The sequence below is a fragment of the Numida meleagris genome, chromosome 4 (assembly GCF_002078875.1).
Source record: "Numida meleagris isolate 19003 breed g44 Domestic line chromosome 4, NumMel1.0, whole genome shotgun sequence".
In the NCBI taxonomy this organism is placed as follows: domain Eukaryota; kingdom Metazoa; phylum Chordata; class Aves; order Galliformes; family Numididae; genus Numida; species Numida meleagris.
The window spans coordinates 4,496,748-4,515,068 of NC_034412.1; the positions used below are offsets into that span (position 1 = coordinate 4,496,748).

The 18,321-nt window shown below is 48.7% G+C and overlaps 1 protein-coding gene across 4 annotated transcripts in view; it reads right to left on the minus strand.

Moving 5' to 3' along the window:
- Positions 1-18,321, minus strand: part of TNIK (TRAF2 and NCK interacting kinase) — a 137,857-nt gene that overhangs the window by 65,963 nt on the left and 53,573 nt on the right. For all 4 annotated transcript variants that reach the window (XM_021393643.1, XM_021393641.1, XM_021393644.1 and 1 more), the window contains one exon: positions 4,128-4,184. In XM_021393643.1, coding sequence (XP_021249318.1) covers positions 4,128-4,184 — 57 coding nt within the window. Of the gene's footprint in view, positions 1-4,127; positions 4,185-18,321 lie in introns of those variants that run through there.

Consider the following 18,321-nt stretch of genomic DNA (forward strand, 5'->3'; position numbering starts at 1 on the left):
TCCTAAGTTTCCTTTTATTGATTTGGGGTTTTTTGTTTGTTTTCACAGTACGTCATTGACACCAGAGCCCTGGTAGCCTGAAAATTTGGACTGGAAACTAAGAGGTTAAACTTGGGCCCTTGAGCAAAAAGCTAAGAATAGCAGGCCCAGAGATGCACTGCCACATCCCCTATCACATTGCTGAACCCTGAACTGGAAAGATCGCCAGGCAGTTCAGAAACCAGCTTCATCCCAAATGGTTCAGACTGTTGGTGCCTCCTCAACGGGCACAAGGGGATGGCCAAACCACTGACCTGCAGGGCTGCAGAACAGCATGGTTTGGCCAGGAAAGAAGTCCCTAAATGGAGATATGTTCTGCATCCAGCGAGCCACCAATGTGAGACTACAACATCACATGTTCTCAGCCCACTTCTTAAACAGATTCCTTTATACTTCCTATCCTAACGTACATTTGTGCCTGATTGCTCTGAAGCTGAACTAGGCTTGCATTAGTCCCCTAATGCATCAGCACAGCCTCCAAGACCTGTCAAGAAGTCCATCGGATGTTTTTCTAAAAAAGCTGTGCACAACTGTTACTTCACAGGCTGTGGAGCAGTGGTTAGCACCTTGATGTTGATGAGTGCTGTTACAAAAAGACCAGAAGGACGGTTACTTTCTTCCCTCTGTAGGACCCTTTCAACCCCTCACTTGCTTCATCCTGCCTTCAGTTTCACAAACTAGCACATGACAGGATGACCTGGTGATAAGATTAACCGCAGACACTGCTCTTATTAAAGACCAGTGCTCCCTGACTAGACACAGCACAGCCAGACCTGCAGATTTCTTCCCAAGCTACCAAGGAAAATGACTTAACGCTTACAAGTTTTTCAGAGACAATTCAGGAAGGAACAGTGGAGGAAAAAATAAAGAGTAGTGGAGCTTGCAGAAAAAACCTTCCAATTATATCTTCAGTAAGAACACGGAGAGCATAAGCTCCAATGAGGGTGAAGAATGGGCCCAAGGGTTCTAAGAAAAACCTGAGAACTATTCTGAAAGACCACTATCACCTCTTCCCTTCAAGACGTCAATATAATATTGCTAGTCCTTGTTTGCCTGTGGAACGAGGGAAGATAACACTTAGATTATCAGGCCTCAGAGATATTCTTTTATTGAAACTCTCTGTTGCAGAAAAGCACTCGGATGCTCGGTCCTGCTGGAAGCAAGGAGGAGCTGTCAGTGCAAAAACCCACCAGCTCCCTGTGTACCACAAGTCAGGTTTTTCGCCATCCCCCTATTGGGTCGGTCTCTGCTAAGAACAGAGAAGAGCCACGAGGACTCTTAGTCTAAGGTTTTATCTCGAGTCCCTTTTTAGGCTGAGTAATTCAAAATGGGGGAAAAAGGTGAAAAAGTAAGAAAATAATACAAATAAATCTGAGCAGTGGACGTCAGGATGTGGCCATATAGCCAGGCTCCAAGGGTGACACACGAGCTCCATGCCGGCGTGAACCTGCTCTGTTACAGAAGTCATAACAGAGGTCTACGCTGGCACACATGTGTGCTACCTTATGGACAGAGTTGTCAGGCCAAAACCATGGGGACCTGGCTTCATGCCTGGGCAAGGATCACAGAAATGCTGCTGGAAGGGACCTTTGGTCCCCTCAGGGTCCCCAGCTCCACCTCCTGCTCTGAGCAATTCCACTGCCAGCAGTCACCACCAGTACATCCAGCCAGAGAGGGCAGAAAAAGGAATTATCATGGCAAACTGTTGTAACTACTCCAAAACCCCAAAGAAAAAACCAGGAAACCCACAGACCAAGTGCTGTTGCCATGCTTTGCCTCCATCAATTGATTCTACTAGATCAGTCTCTGGGAAGTAGGTCACAGAGCAAGCAGCAGAACCAGCCTCTGGAAAATTAATCTAAATTCTTAATTCACAGTCACTGCTCAAACAGATCAAGTGCTGTAATCTGAGGGCCTCTATGCCCCAATCTTCCCTAACACAGAGTTAGCAAGAGCACAGATGAGTTAAAGCACTGTCTTCAGGAATCTTTTGGGGTTTTAGTGCAAGGCAAATGCTGGGGACGATGCTGACTGGGAACTCAATTAACTATGGCAGATCTACACTCCAAAATTGACCACTATGAAATCGCAGATGGCTATGATTGGGGTGAACACACTAGATCCACTTTTGTAGGCTTCTGAAAGATTAATCATCATCAGGAACAAAGGGTGGGAGAGAAGAACTGGATAGAACAAAGCAGCAGAACTGGAAGCGGTGCATGTCAGGAGGTGGCAAAGGACTGAGTCCAGATTCTCGCCACCTTGCCCTGAGCCTGGACCAGGAGCCAATCCTTACTCCATGCAGGAACTGGGAACTGACTTTTAGAAATGATTCCAGAAGGAATTCCTGCAGTGGCTGGAGAGCATGGCTCTAGGTCTGACTTCAGCACCAACAGCTATGAAGCACCGCCAGCTCTCCATCACGTTGCAGGTCTGCTCAGTTTTCACTCTGGTCATTGCAGTGGTCTTCAGAGGGGTAAGAAGAAGCAGAAGTTCAGTAAGGGTGTTTGGATTTGTATTTTTTTAAGGAGGAATGACTTTTAGAATTTGGCCATTGCACATTAAAAGAAAAAGAACAGGTGTGTTTTAATATAGCTGAAAGCAGCTCAAGAGGAAAGCAATTAAATAGCCAAACAACACATTTCATGCCAGATATCTGATTTACTGCCCTGGACATTCACTTCAGCTAGTCAGAGAGAGGCAGGAAGCATAATTACTGTTCTCCATAATTAAATACACCTACCTGCAGGATAGCTACAGAGCAGTTATTAAGAAGGATTCCAAGCTGAGACTCATTTTTGGAAACAAGAGGTTTAGACCAGGGATATCCACTTAAAGGTAAGGCTGAAAATATCAGTTATTGAGCAGGATTGGATTTGGGCTATCTTTCTTCAAAATCTTTGCTTGGCCTGACAATAGTTGAAAAACCACTGAACTAAGCGTTGACTCCAATTTAAGGCCCTCTTCCACCTAAAAGTAATGTTCTGATTTTTCAGCTTAAATATGTTGTAACCTCAGACTTGACCTCACGGGAATCTCACTGCCATTCATGCCGTGGGGTTATGCTTGCTGGTCTGCCCACTTCCTTATAGCCTGACTTCTGCAAAAACTGGATGAAAGGTACTTGCAGACATCGTAAGAAAGCAGAAAATTCCCTCTGACTTATTTCCACACACCACTTCACATATTAATACAAAAAAGAACCTGAGGGAAGGTCCTGTAGATACAAATACCACACCATAACACCTGTGGTATTTCAAAACATGAGGCCAACCAACCGCTTTCGTGGGGAGGCGATTCTGTTCATGCTGAACTTCTGAAAACTAATTAATAACATTAATTCAAAAACAAGGTGGGTAGACTGCGATCAAGTCCTGAATTTTGAAATGCGTTATTCCATTAAAAAATAATTACAAACAAACAAAAACCACGCTTGCTTACTTCTGAACTTGGTGCTGTTTACGTAGGCAAGAGCGTTGGGATATATAATACTTGCATGTAAAAAAAAAAATCTTATTCAAGAAAAAGCATTTTCATGTGACTCTCCTATATGCATCTGTCTAGGCTTTTAGAGATCACAGCAATTCTACTCATTTTTTTCTTCTGTGGAAAATGGGAAATAGGGGAATGGTTGCTGCACTTTTCCTCTGCGTCTCTAGGATGCACAGCAGTACTTCAGCTCACACAGCAAAGTTATTCAAAGCAATGCCTGCACACGGTTTTGTCAAACAAAAGCTATTTGGAGGAAATCTTGGATTTGGATAAACTGACATGTTCCACCAATCCAGGATCACGCTGCTACAGTTTCACTTAGATCTTATCAATCCGTTCAATAAAGCTACTGCTGCAACTGGACGCCTCATTGTTCCAGTGTAACATTATTCCATCTCAAAACTCTTCTGCATTTGCTTCTGTCTCCCACATTTATTTTAAACACAAACTTTCAACAGCACATTTTGCATCACTGCGAAGAGTGTTTGCTTCCCAGCAATACACGCCTTCCACAGCGCCCCACACGCTATCACACACAGTCCCCTTTCCCCTCTTATCTGGCAATGTAAGGATGCAGGAGGAGGAGGATACGTTACCCCGGTGACGTCCATAACCTTAATAGCAGCAAGCTGTCCTGTTTTAACATGACGACCCTGCAAAACAAAAAGGAGAAGTTTGTTTATTTTGCTCGTTTATTTGGCAATGTTTTGCTCGCAGTAAACAATATCCTTAAACAATCTCGTGGCTCTGGCAGCTTTCACCCATTTTTTGCTTTTTTCAAGTGCATCTTCACAGCAGCCATGATGGGAAAGCAATTCCCTCCCCTTCCTCCTGCCATGACAATTAATTAGTAAAGGGCCTTCATTGCTTGCTCTATTTTCCTGGCAAACAAGTGCTGGGAATACCCTTTAATGCTCAGCCATGCACAAACAGCTCCGGGCCTCTCCTGAGCACAGACCATGACTCGGCTGTACACGGTCCAGTGGGATTATGGAAATACACCCGCTGAAGTACCTATATGGCACTGAGTGTGGTCTCCCCATGTCCCTGGCCATGGCAGAACCCCAGCCATCACACATCAGGGACACAGATGTGCTTCTTTGCCACTGCTGTGACCCCATGCCCAGTGCCCAGCAGACAAGGCCCAGCTACAGAAGATGCTGAAGCTCCAGCATGGAGCAGAACCGCATGTGGGGACATGCTGCCTTGTGGGTGCTTCTGAAGCAAAAATCAGCAAAGCACTGCAACAAACTGATTGACTACACGAATCCTTGCGGAAAAACAACTGGAAGTGAGGCAGCAGCGGAACGCCTTGCTTCCCAGCCAGCCCTCACCACGTGAGGTTCTGCAGGAGGACGTAGGGGACGGCAGCTCCCACCCACAGCAGTGTGAATCAATGCACCGGGGGCACCACGGGGAGGGAACATGCCACAGGGACACCCAACAGAAAACGTGGGGAAAAGATGAGCCTTTCCTAAACGGCAGCCCTGCAGCGGCCTTCTGCCCAGGCCGCCCCTCGCCCAGGCGCCGGCTGTGGGGCTGTTTGGGCAGCGGCACCGCTTCGCTCGTTCTGGATTTACGCCTTCCCCAGGAAGCCAATTCACCCAGCAGGGATCCTCGCTCATTTAATAACACCATTTACACGGCCCAGGCAACCGCATGTCCTAACAACAGGAAGAGAGTTTTATTTTAAGAAGTGGCCGGTGGTGTACGCGGGCCTGAGCGTGCCCCCCTCACTCACAGCCCAGCACCCTGGGGCACGGCTCAAACACCCCTCGGACACGGCCTGGAAGGACCAGAGCACCGTTAGACATCATCTATTTAGACAGCGTGATCTGCAAAACCAAATCCTCCCTAAATCCATCCTTGTTTGCTCAGCCAGGAAGCGCCCACACTTACTGAGTCTTTAATTAAAGCCCGGGGAGCAGCAGCAGGGGATAGATGAACACAATCACAGCACACTGACTCTTCAATAAAATGGAGGAAGAGAAGGGGAAGCAACTCGTGGCATTTAAAGCCGTGCAATGTGCTAGTCATACCTGGCCTCTTTCGACATGCTGACACATTTTGGCTATCTAATTATCCAGAAGAAAGAGATATTAGTGTTGCCATGATGCATCCCACAGCAGCTCTTTAAATGCAGCATGTGATCATACACTGTGCAGCAATTCATAAATCAGTGTTAAGGCCAATGGTTCTGAAATTCAGGGCTGCATTCAAATGGGTGTTTACAGAATCTTAATGTCTTCTGCACGAGCCAAACAGAAGAAAAACATGTATACAGTTTGACAATTCAAGGATTCCTTTGTTTTATACTTCAAGTTCAGAGTTGCTGCGTATCTTTGCATAAAGTCAGTTTTTGTTCATGTTGTCTGTATTCTTTTCTGTTCCTATTTAACCCTGCTTATGCTCTTCCACTCATGCAATCTGCAGTGCAGCAAGGAGTAGGCGGCTGGCAGTGGGACCTGTGGCACTGGAGACTACAGCAGAGTACCCAGACCATGGCTTCAATCACTGTATTTTCTTCTTCCAGGTAGAGTTTCACTGATACAGGTCACCACATGGCTCCAGCACGCGTCTGGAGCAATGCCAACAGTGATGTTGGCAAGACTGACAGCACAGTAGCTCTGTTACAGCGGGACAGTAGCAAGGTTGCAGATATAGGGCTGAAACCGAGCGCTAAACTCAAATTCAAGGTGGGTCAGCATCTGTGTGTGACTCTGCACTGTGAGTTTAAAAAGAAGTCGTGAATTCAGCAAAGCTAAATAAGAATTACCCAGAGATTTACTCCAGCTCAAGTCAAGCCAATTACTAGCGCTCTCTAGACCAAATGATGGGAGAGTCCCCACGTCGCTGACATTCTCTGGACTTCCCAGAGAGGTCCATCTTGTCATCTCCAACATGGGCAGCCACTGTAGTAACACCTGGAAAAAAGCTTACCCAGGTGGTTTTGGGTCTGCTTTACAGAGCAAGAAGGTCTGGAGGACAGAGAGACCCGAGCAACTGAGAGAGGAACTGAACTCGCCAGCTCCACAGTACACTGGCACTTGCCAAGAGCTCTGCCTGTGAAAAACCAAGGCAACACACTTGGTGTTTGTCATGCAGAGAGCAGCAATTTCCATGGAAAATGCAGGTCTGAAAAAATATCGCGCAGAGGGGGTTTATTCCAAGCAAAAATTGAGATGGAAACAGCGGTTTCAAAAGGAGATGCTCAACAAAGCTCTGCTGTTCCTGGGACACCACATCCAAAGGGCAGCAGCTGGTCACACATGGTAGCTGAAAGCACAGAACTAAGTCCACTGACAGTAAATGTCCCAGCCTTGCTGTGGTGGAGTTCCACTGCCTACCTTTGACATTAGTCAAGGGAAAAAGGAACAAAACTATTTGTGAGATGCACTGGAAAAAATAACAGGAGCTATGGTACTGGTTTAGAGACTACAGTAGGAGTCCAGCCTCTAAATGCTCTCCAGGGTAACAAGGGAGGGACACCAGCAGAAAAGCCAACTGTGACAGCTGTGCAGGCCATGCAGGGCCTCGTGGTGACCCAGCAGAAGCTGACCTTAAAGCATCACTTGGGCTCTGCAGCTGTTTTGGGTGCAGACGCTGCTCCCTGCCAGGGCACCGCAAGCAGAAACCTCAGCACCACGGGTGCCCCCACCATCCTTTTCCCACAGATCTCTGCTCTTTTATGAAGACCAATAAACCCAGCTTTGCAAGCAGCCCTGCTTGTGGGGCAGGTGCCATCCCTTCTGTTTCACAGATTGGTAAGTGCTAAAGCTGCAAAGCTGCGAGGCTTGAGCATGCAAGGTCACAGAGCCAGTCAACAGCCATGCTCACAACGGACAAGAGATGCCCTGATTCCATCCCCTTCTCTCAACCAACACCCCATACACCTCTCAAAGCATTTACAGATGAAGGTAAAAACTTAACGTTGTGCAAATACTTACTAAAACAAAACGCTTTGAAAGTGTAAATCATGAGGGACACTGAGTCATGCAAAATACAGGGAAGTGGAACTCATAGGTATTTAGCTTGGGAACTTATAACAAAGCCTTGCTTTTCATGTCGTTTGTCAGCAGGGGTGGGTTGTTTAGCTTCCTCCCTGCAGGGCGTTTCTCGTTCCAGCTGCACGTGCTGGTGGTGACTCCACGATGACCTTACAGAAAAGCGGACTGCGGGGCCAGGGCTGAGCTCCACTTCCTCCATCCCCTGCTGCATTCTGCACGGTATGAGCACTACATCCCTTCATTGCCAATTAATCTTTGCCTTCGGTTTGAGAAGCCTAGTGTTCAGCATTAATACCTTCGGTGAAACCATCATCTACAGTATAGAGTTCCAAAAAGCAGGTCATTATCACCCTACTGTAGGCACTGCTGGTTTTAAAATACGGATGCAAACAGAATAGAAACGCTGAAAACGAAAGTGATAGATACAATGGAGGAACAGAATTAGCATGAGAACCATACATATTAAAAGATTCCATAGCAGCAACAAGCCCTTTTGACAGCATTAGTCACCAAGCACATCCTGCACGTTGGCCACACAGAAACAGGGCCATGTGCCACAAAGCCAGCAACAGCATCCCAGCATCTGCACCCCCGACATCTGTGCCCCCAGGGCAGCACCAGTGCTCACTGTGCTTTGTTTCCAAAGTAACTGGGCTGGAGGAGGCAGCTGCAGAGCTGCCAGGCTGCTCTTCGGACGTGTGCCACTGCTCCCAAAGCCAAGGCAGGTTGAAATTTATAATTAACGTGCGTCAAGTGTTAAATTGGCCAGCATGAACTCTGCACTGCTGTAATGAAGCTACAAACGAGGACTGGGATAACAACCCTGTGCAAGAAAAGAGGCAGAAAGCCACTGTAGTAATGTGCTTTTACCTGATCAAAACTTGTGTCATTTGAAATAACACTGGAGCAGAGAACTCTCCTATAAAACACACAGTGATAGAGCCCATGCATCCTCATGCTCCTGAGGTTGGTTCTGCTCCTCAAAGCCAAGGATGTGGGTCAAAACAAGTGAGACTGCAGATGCCTACATTACAAAGAAACTCTCTCTCAATTTTGAAAATTCCTCCATGATTTTGGTGCCTCTGTGCTTGGGAGCTCACCATGGGGAGGTGGAGAGGGCACAGGTGCCCAGAGGCAATGCTTATAGGACAGCCAGCATCCTTCGGGAAACACAAGCAATAACTGCGTTCCCCATCAGCAGAGGCACCCAAAATCACCCAGCACTTCCCAGCATCTAGACCACACCACCTCCACTGCTTTTTGGCAGCAGCAGCAAACAAGGCTCAAGGGGAGCAGCTTGGCCAAGGGAGAGGCATTGAGTGCAGCCCCACGCCCTCCTCGCTCCCTGCCTGCTTACTGACGTACGCTACCGGCCCTCCATCATCAGCCTGAGCATGGGAAAGGAGGTGAGCTGCTCTCCAGCAGCCTGTGACATTTGGTCTTCTTGCTTCCATTGTGCTGGATTTTTTCACAGTATTGTCTCTTGGAATATTATTTGTCGTAGCCTTTTTACTCAAGTGCTTCCAGATGACCATCTCTCAGCCCTGCTTGGCCGCAGCCTTTAATTCTGCATAAAAGTGTATGCAGCTCAGGCCAATTTCCAGCAGCCATTCACCAGTGCTGAGTGAGCTGCTTCAGGCTTCTCATCCTTAGCAGCTAGAGGTCCAAGAGGACCACCAGCCTCCTAAAGCCCAACATCAGAAACATGGCTCCAGCCCAGTCCTGCAGTGTGGCTCAAACCCCTGCACGCCATCGCCTCTGGACATCAGCATGGGTTTGTCCACCTCTACCACCCCTCTCATGCAGTGTAGCAACCGAAGCCACAGAAATTCAAGAGGACGAAGGAAAACAGATCTCCAGGAGCAGATTCTCTGCCCCATTAACCACCACCCACTCTGCAAGGATCGAAGGACAACTGCTAGTGTCACTTGTGGGTATGGCTCCCTGAGGTTCTCCAGCGCCTTCCTACTCCCTTCCCCACAGCAGGTTCAGCATCCAGCTACACCATGTCCTGGCTGAACAGCTCGATCTGCCTTCATCTCCATAAATACAGCACTGTGTTACAGACACCGTGATGGCTGTGATGGTGTAGAACAAATAGGAGGAAATAGGAGCTACTAAAGCATTTTTCGCCTCTCTGGATTTGCTGTCAAGGTTCACTTGGGTATAAACCCACATTTCATCCTCACGATTATTCAAGTGTGAACTTCAAAGCTGCCACGGTTTTTAATTAAACGTTCATCTGAGCATAAATGTGTGTTCCTAATTGCTCTCAAAATGTTATATCAACTATCACTAACTTGATAGTGTCAAGTATTAAGACTAATCTCCGTGAGTGAAGCAGGCACCAGAAGTATTTCTTTAAAGGTTGTGGTCTCCACGCTCTGTAAAACGTAATGAACCAGCACGTTACGGGAACACCGGTAAATGCCTTTAAACAGCACTTGATGCACTCGGGCTTTTTATTTACTAAATAGAAAGATTCACTGGAGCACACTAAATTGGGCAGGGGCCCAAGGTCTACCTGTGTGCAGGCAAATGGCAACGAGACAGCAGAGGTGACTCCAGGGGGGACTCGGCCTCACATGAACAGAGGAAGGCCACTTGCTGTGACGACAGCCAAGCCCCAGAGCCGGGCAGAACACAGCAGCTCAAGGCACCCTCCTACAAACCCCACCATGCACGTACAATCCCCGCAGCAGGCGTTTAATGGAGGAGCCACGGAGCAGGTTTAATGCTTTGAAGACGAACGCTTCATATCCAGCCATTTCACAGCGCCATTAGTCCTGCAACATGTAAACATTAAAATAAGTGGGATTAGGGGGCTCTTACAAGGCACTTGAGAAATTCTGAGGGCAGCTGTGCTGGAGTAGAACACGGTCACCCCTCTCAGCTGAGAAAGTATAACCCAGGAGCACAGCAGGGGAGCAGTCTCACCTCCTCCGGGCTCTGTTTCTACATTCAAGACCTTCCGCAGCCGAGCATCCCCGTGGTGAGCCAGAACTTCACGCAGGTCTCTGCTCCCGTTCCTGTCAATTTCTAGTTTTCTCCTAGTTCAAGGCAATTTAGGGACTCGGTCCAAGATTTTTAGCGCTCACACAACCCAAAATTGCATGCAATTTTTTTCCTGGGAGAAGCGCTATCACAGGAAGCGCATTTACCTTAGCGCGAAGCCCGGAAAGCACCAGGAGGCTGCTAGCAAACAATTTTACAGCCTGCTGCTACTGCTCAGGCCTCTGGCTGACAATCACAGCACCACGCACACGTCGCTCTCGGGACTGAAACAACCTCAATTTCGACTGCTCCAGATGCTCCGAGCTAAGCGATGCAGACGGCACACGCCCTGCCCATCGAGGCCTCTCTTCTGTTCCAGCTGCACGGCAATGGCATGGCAGCAGGCAGATCTGTGCCTTCCAACACTGACCTCTGGCAGCTCGTGCTGGGGAGAGCCCAGCTGGACTGCGGGGTCAGAGCACTGCACCATGCACTGCCCAATGTTGGCCCCACGTTGGGGTAGGTGGGCAGTGAACAAGGCAGCAACGCTGCAGGGAACATTGCAGAGCTCCCCAGCAAAGCAGAAAGGGGAAATTTATAGTGCAGGCTCTCAGTTTATGGAGTGATAGCTGAAAGAATCATTACTTCTGTTTTACAGCACTGTGTCTATATTCAGTAAATGCACTTAAGCATCAGAACCACTGAAATACACCCGTGTTGACAAACACTAGAGTGTGCTTCTCAATGAAATTACAAAGTGCTGGACGTGCATCCGAACTGTCACCCTGCATTAAATCAGACCATTTTACAGCATCCAGCCTGATGCACACTTGGCTTTTACAGGGTAAAGGCAAGTTTATATACTTCTCCGTTTCCCGTTGAAAAGGACCTTGAAGGTGCCGAGAATAAAACAACCCTCAGACTAGTTTAAAGGGGCTAAAATCAATGGAAAAACAGGCTCTTCCCTGTATGAAAATTCAGCAATCTCCAAAACAAGCTGTTCTTATAAACGGTGTGCTCTGGCTTTGCACTTGGCTTACACATCTCTTAAGACTTATCTGAAATAAATCCACGTCTTTGAGAAAGTAATTAAAACATCAGATATTCTAAATATCAGGTCAGCACAAGAAAAAATGAGTCATGTAACAGGATGGGAAATATATAAAGTGTTTATTTTAACTGAAGCAAAATATCTGTTCAATTAATCAGAGCAATCATGGGCCAATTGCTCTCGCTTGCACTTAACTTCAGCGCACAAAACTTCTGCCATTCTGTGCTGCCTTTTTTGAGAGAAGCAGCATGACCATGACAAAGGCAACCACAATGACGGTGCATATTGTGCATTTCCCTCCAATTCCATGTGCTTCCACCTCTCCCTCACTGCTCAGTTTCACAAACAGCTCTGTGAGAAGTTCCAAGCAACCCTCCTGCCCCGAGGCGCTGCAGGACACAACAAACTCCGTGCAATTCTTCTGCGCTCGGAGGAAACTCCACCTCCACAAAGTGCCTGCCCGAACCCAAGCTGCAAGCCCAGAAATAACGGATCTCAAATGTTTTGACTCCTGAAATGGAAAAAGGATAAAAAAAGCAAACACAACCACTCTACACGTTATTTTCCGGCAAAGGGACGTTCCCAGAGCTCCCCCCATGGCCTGACCTGCCCTGCAGCAAGCTGGGGGCTCCTCCGGCCCCTTCCCTCCAGCCAAGCTGGCACCGTACCCTCCGGGAGCTTTCAGAGAGCAGGGACCTTCACCAAGCAGGACGAGCACAAGTTTTACATCTGTCCAAGCTTCCCTCACATCTATCATCTTTTCCAACCTTTAATGAAGCAAAATCCTGGAAAACATTCAAAAAAAAACCTCAAAGTCGATTTTTTTTCGTTGTTGTTCCCTTACACCGGGCATTTTTATGAATGCTTCAGTCTGGTTTGAACAACCAGAGCGTTCCCTGGGAAAGGCATAAATCCTCTCCCAGTGCAGCCATGCTGATGCCTGTGTTGAGTGAACAACCTTCGGGCTGAAGCACCTCTCACCCGCTGTGTCTGCACAAGGTCTGACCCGGGCATGCAGCTGGGAGAGCTGCAGTTCCATTACTGCGGCTTCAGAACAGGTCTGATGGCAAGTAAAGAAGGCAGGATTACTAGATGATCAAGCTAAATTGTTAAATTAGCATATTATTCACCTCCAGAATAACACACTGTTGCACATAGGTGAGTAAGGTGATAACAAAACACATCCCTAAGCCTGAAGTTTGCACTCGTGCCATCCCCTCGCTCTTAATTCAAGGGAAGGAGACTGGAAACCCCAGCGCTGTCTGGCTCGAGAAGAACCAAGAGACTTCCCTCTCCCATGGATAAAACTGTGAATGTAAGAGGTCCCAAATCAGCACCAGAGGTCCCAAATTCCTTCAGAACAGCAAGTTTCTGTAGACAGCTCTTCCACATGTAGCTTTTGCCCCTTCCAATACCCACCCAGGGATAACAGCTGCTCAGAAAGCACCCCCTCTTTTGTGGCATTGCTCCTGATAAACACAAGCAAATCAGGGAGCAGTAAGGGACTGTGCATCCGCTTCACCTCTCACACGAGGACCATGCAGAAAAGCTGTCTGCAAGTGCTTGAAGGTGTAGGCTTTGAAGAGCCACACTTTATGACAGAAGAAACCTTGCAGCAGAGCAGAACCTCAAGCTGTTTCTGCATCATGCCAGGCTTTCCCATGGCGCAGGAACAAACACTGCAGGAGGAGGGAGGCTTCCCACCAAGTCAAAGGGCCACCATGGGAACAGAGAAGGGCAGGGATGCAGCTGAGGTAACCTGCAGCCAGGGCCCCCCACTGCCTCCTCCACCTCCCTGTGCCCCTCAGCCCATCCCTTCCTTGTCTCCAGCTCCCAGGCCTCTCTCCCTGTGCCGAGAGCGCACATTTCTGCAGCTAAAAGAAGGCAGTACAGTCTGTTCCCAGTAACATTAGTTCATGACAGCCATGTTATTACCACCCTGTAACACCCCCACTTTGCTTCTGTTTCATACCACTGCCTATTCAACACCGCAGCATTCATAACTAAAATTAAATCTCCATTTAAGAGACCCACAAGGCAGCCTTGTACGCAGGCCACATCTCCGATAACAGCACCAGACCATCCCTTCCAGCTGGGAAGCACCGAGCCACAGAGGGAACACTTCCCACGGGGCTCCGGCGTGTGCCAGGAAACCCTGGATCCCACAGTGAGGATGCTGAGCTCTCGAGGACAGCCAGGAAGGACACAGCCTCCTCCAAAGGATCAGGCCACCACCACGGCAGGGAGCACCCGGCTGCCAGCTGGGTTCTGTGCAGCACACAGGAAGGGATGAATGGATGCCCTTGGGCAGCCGGCAGCGTTCCGCACCCTTCCCTGTAATTAGCAGCATCACCAATGAGGTTTCTGCCACAAGATGTGCCCCGGCATCTAACAGAGCTGCATTTCGGTAACCAGACTTTTACCTCTCTTTAATCCAGATCTGTAACTCTCTTATAAACCACGGTTTAGGAAAAAAAAAATGGCCCTTAAAGAGAAAACCCCACACATGCTGATGGAAATGTGGTTTCTTGAAACACCTCTTCAGTGCCATCTGTTTGGCTCTGGTTCTAGTTTCATAGTAGCAAGATCCAATTTTGGAGGTGGCATGTAAAGTGCTAGGTGGATTTCCAACCAACAACAGCGGCGGAGAAGCAACCCCACGAGCCGAGCGCTCCGCGGGACGGACGGGTGCAGAGCAGAAGGTTGCACTCCAGTATCAGCTGTGGAAGCTGACCGAGATCCCCGACAGTGATTATTTTTAGAGTTAATGATACTGCAGGCAGCAGCAATTGTATTCAGACACACCTTCGTGCACGTAGCTAACCAGCTCTTCTGCACCCAACAGAGGGAGGGAAGCGAGAAGGAGCACAGCTCCAAGCGTTACCTAGAGGAGAGTACAGTAAAAGACTCTTCCATCCGCCAGCTCTGAGTGCCGCCCACAAGTGAATTCACAGCTGGTGGATGCTGACGGCTCAGCTAGGGAGGCAGAAGGACCAAAACCTACAGAGACTCCTTGAGCCTCTCCCGTCCCAGTAACACCTGGATCAGTGACAGTCTCACACCTCAGTTCCCAGCCCCGTGGCTGGCTTTAGGCCAGCTTGTACGTTTAGGTTTCACTCATTCATTCATCAGCAGCAAGACTCCAAGGCCCTGCTTAGCAGTGCCCACTGCAGGAGCGGGCTGGTAAAGGTACTTAGGTTCCATGGGGCTTCGGATGAAGTGCCACAGCTGCCAGGAGCTCTCATGTCTGTCTCCTGGGGTGACTTAGATCTTGGTGTTAGGAAAAGCAACGTAAGAATGACAGAAGTAACCCCACATCTGTAGCACTGCTGAGGGCTCCAGAACCCAAGATGCTGCAGACCCCATATTGCACATTTCAACTCAAATAACAATTTGAGGTCTCGCATACTTGAAGGCAGATGAGCATCACACTCTTTTATCCACAATTACCTCCAGGGCTTTTGTCTGCCCTGAGCAGCCCTGACAACTTACCGTCCAGCCTGCCCTACTGCCAGTCACTTACTGTCAGCAGTCAATAAACATTTTCAGTGCCTGTGTTGTAGTGATTTAGAAGCCTCAGTCATGCCTAGAGCAACAGTATGTGATACCCATACCAATGCTGCTGTGCAGGGCTGCATCTGCGTGTCATCTGCTGCTTCAAGTGAGTCAGGTATTGGGCGGCAATGCTTTAGAGTGGCTTATTGGAAACAGGAGCGCAAGAAGCGCCACTCAGACCTCTTATCCTTTTATTTGCTTTATGTATGTCACACGTGTGTTTGCTCCTTTGTTTGGGATAACAAAGGGATTTTCTGGCTCCTGCCAAACAGCCCCACTGCGGCTTACCTCCAGAGCCAGTCAGCAGGGCATGAGCAGCTGATCAGCAGATTAAATAGTGCTGCTTTTATAGCGGCTCACTTTCCAAGCCTCCCCTCTCAAGCAGCAATCTCCTAACTCTGCAGCAGCTGGGCAAAGCTTATCTATTGTGAAATAACACAGCCAGGGCATGGCCTTTTCCTGCCCTCCAGACAGCCCTGCAAAAAGGACCTGGGACAGCCGCTGCTCAGAGGTCTCTGAGAAAAGCAGCTCCACAAAACGCAGAGCCAGGGATGTGAGTGGTTTGCTAGGAAAGAAGCTACCAATAGGAGATGCCACAAAGCAAGGAGACCCTCCAGGCACATGCAGTGACCCCCAGACAGGGCTGAGAGCAGAAGAGGAGGAGGAGGACTCAGGATCAGCAGTGGAAGGTGACACCTGCACCAGGGATTGCACGGGGACAATGCGGCTCAAGGAAGGAGTGGGAGGAAGCCAGAAGGATCCGAGTGCCCCCACTCCACAAGCACAGTGCTGGCACAGCACTTAGGTAGCTGGGAATCAAGAGACTTCAGCCACTGCCTGCACGTGGTTACCAGAGCAGAATAGCTATCTAGCTATTAAGTATCCGATTACAAAGAAATAACAAGCAGAGAGGCAATCGATATTGTGCAGTTTAAAAGCACCATCTGAAGGCAATGGGTTTTACTCGCTGCGATCTGCCAGGTGAAGTGATGCAAGAGGCCAGGATTTGTGTGAAACCTCACCCCCTGCTAATCCAGCCCTGCTCAGGTTGTGCCATGCTGTAGGCATAGCAGGAAGGGACCACGTCCATGCACAGCACTGCATCAAACCCCTGACCTGCAATTCCAGCTGTACTAAGAAGAAGGGGAAGAGAAAGCTTTACAAGCTCCTCCCCAGGTGCCTGCACACCCAGGGGAGCACCCAGCTCTGCCATCAGCTTTTAACCCTTTTCCAGCAGGATCAATGCTGGCTGAGCACTAAGAGCAGCCAATATGTTACAGGCAGATTCATATTAAAAATTCAAGATCCCTCCCAGCAGCGAGAGCAAGCTGCAGGACACACCGCAGCCGGTTTGCTGCTTCGTGTTCTGGCTCTGCAGCACCTTGAACCACAAACACAGCCAGCGCATGGGAATGGGAAAGGACCTCGCTGCATTTTTCCATAAAAATCAAACCCTGCCCATTTGTCAGTTCCTTCAAATGCAGCTGGTGAAAGATGTGATAGATGTCTCAGTGCCCTTTAGAGCTGAGCCCTGGTTAAGTTAATGACCATCTTTTCAATACGCTATGGAACAACGAACCCTAACGAAGGAGGAAGATGTGTCCCGGGATGCTTCCGACCATTGCTTAGGAGATGGCATAGAAGCACACGTGGGGATAGAAGCTCATCCCTTGTGCTGCAGTGCTGCCTGGATCTGCACATCCAAACAATGGCACTGCACGCATCCTTGCATTTCTTCTATTTCCTTCTCCTTTTCCCGACAGCTTTACAACGAATGAACACAATTTCTTCACATTTGTAATTCAAATGTTCCTACGCAGCATTTCCACAAGAAGAAGTGCTTCAAAAGCGCACTGGAAATCGTAATTAAAACCTGATCTCTGTGAGATGAGTCATGCTTCTGCAGGCTTCAGACCTGGCCTCAGAAAAACATGCCAGCAGAGCACTGTTTACCAACTTCACATGGGGAGCTGCCAGCGTTTATCACAGACTACAGGAACGCTTGCATAAATACTAAGGGCAAAAGATGAAATGAAGTTATTTCTGTTCAAACAAAGGACTGGTTTACCTGGTGCACTGAGCCTGCTCCTCCTGCACCCACAGCAGTTCCAAAACTTCTCCTGTCACTGGAGGACACCGGGCCAACCAGCAGTGCTGCAGCCTCTCCTCTGCGGGTATAGGGAAGGGCAGCAGGCATTGGCCCTGGCCACCCCCAGCCATGGGGTCAGGGAGCCCCTGCAAGCATCCAGCTCTTATTTTTGCTTCTCTTACTCCTGCTCCCAACAGCCTGACCCGATTGAAACCCAAAAGCCTTTCAATCTCCTCTTGCCATCATAAAGCACTTATAAAAGGGACACGTCAGGAGGAAATGGCCAACTCTTATGACATTCCTATGCATGTCTAGGACATGGGGCAGGATCCCATGGCACACATGTATAGGGTTCTCTGAGGATGACATCCTTTTCTCTACCAGATCAAAGGGAGCCCTGCTGCACAGGGGTCAAGGAAAGCTCCTCTCACTCCTTGCAACTCAACCCATAATCAAGACCTCCACTTGTTATTGATCCATTCCAGGAGCAGGGGCCGCACGCAGTGGTGACACCAGCAGGCTGTAAACCAAAACCTCTGCCTGTTGTCTCTGCCTCAGGTCCTCCTCCTCCCATTCTGCACTTGTTCAGCCTCAGTCCTTGCTCTCCTGTGTCACAGAACAGCATGCAGGCCCTCTGGAACAAAACAGCTCCTCTAAAAGACACTTATTTCGTATCACAAAGATGAGTTCATAACGAACAGGAATATACATTTTTAACATGCAAAGCACAGCACAGGCAAATGAGAAGACAGAGGTTTGTGCCATGTTACAAGTCCTGCAGAGCTGTGCACAAACACTGTCAGACACGAGTGCCATCTTAATATCAGGCAGTGCAAGAGAGCCTGTGCTCAGGGTACAGCACAGAACGCAACACATTTCTGAAGTTCATCTGCCATTCCATCAGTCATATGGAAACAGCAGAGCAGACAGCAGAGGGCATGTACAACAGAACAACCCGATGGATCAGCTCTGCTCCCTCCCAACGCCTGACTTGTCTGCATTCAGCTGGGTGCTCCTTGCTCCTTCTCCTTCTACACCCACCTTTCAGGCTGGGAATAAGCACACCTAAGACAGATGTTTTCCCCTAATTCAGA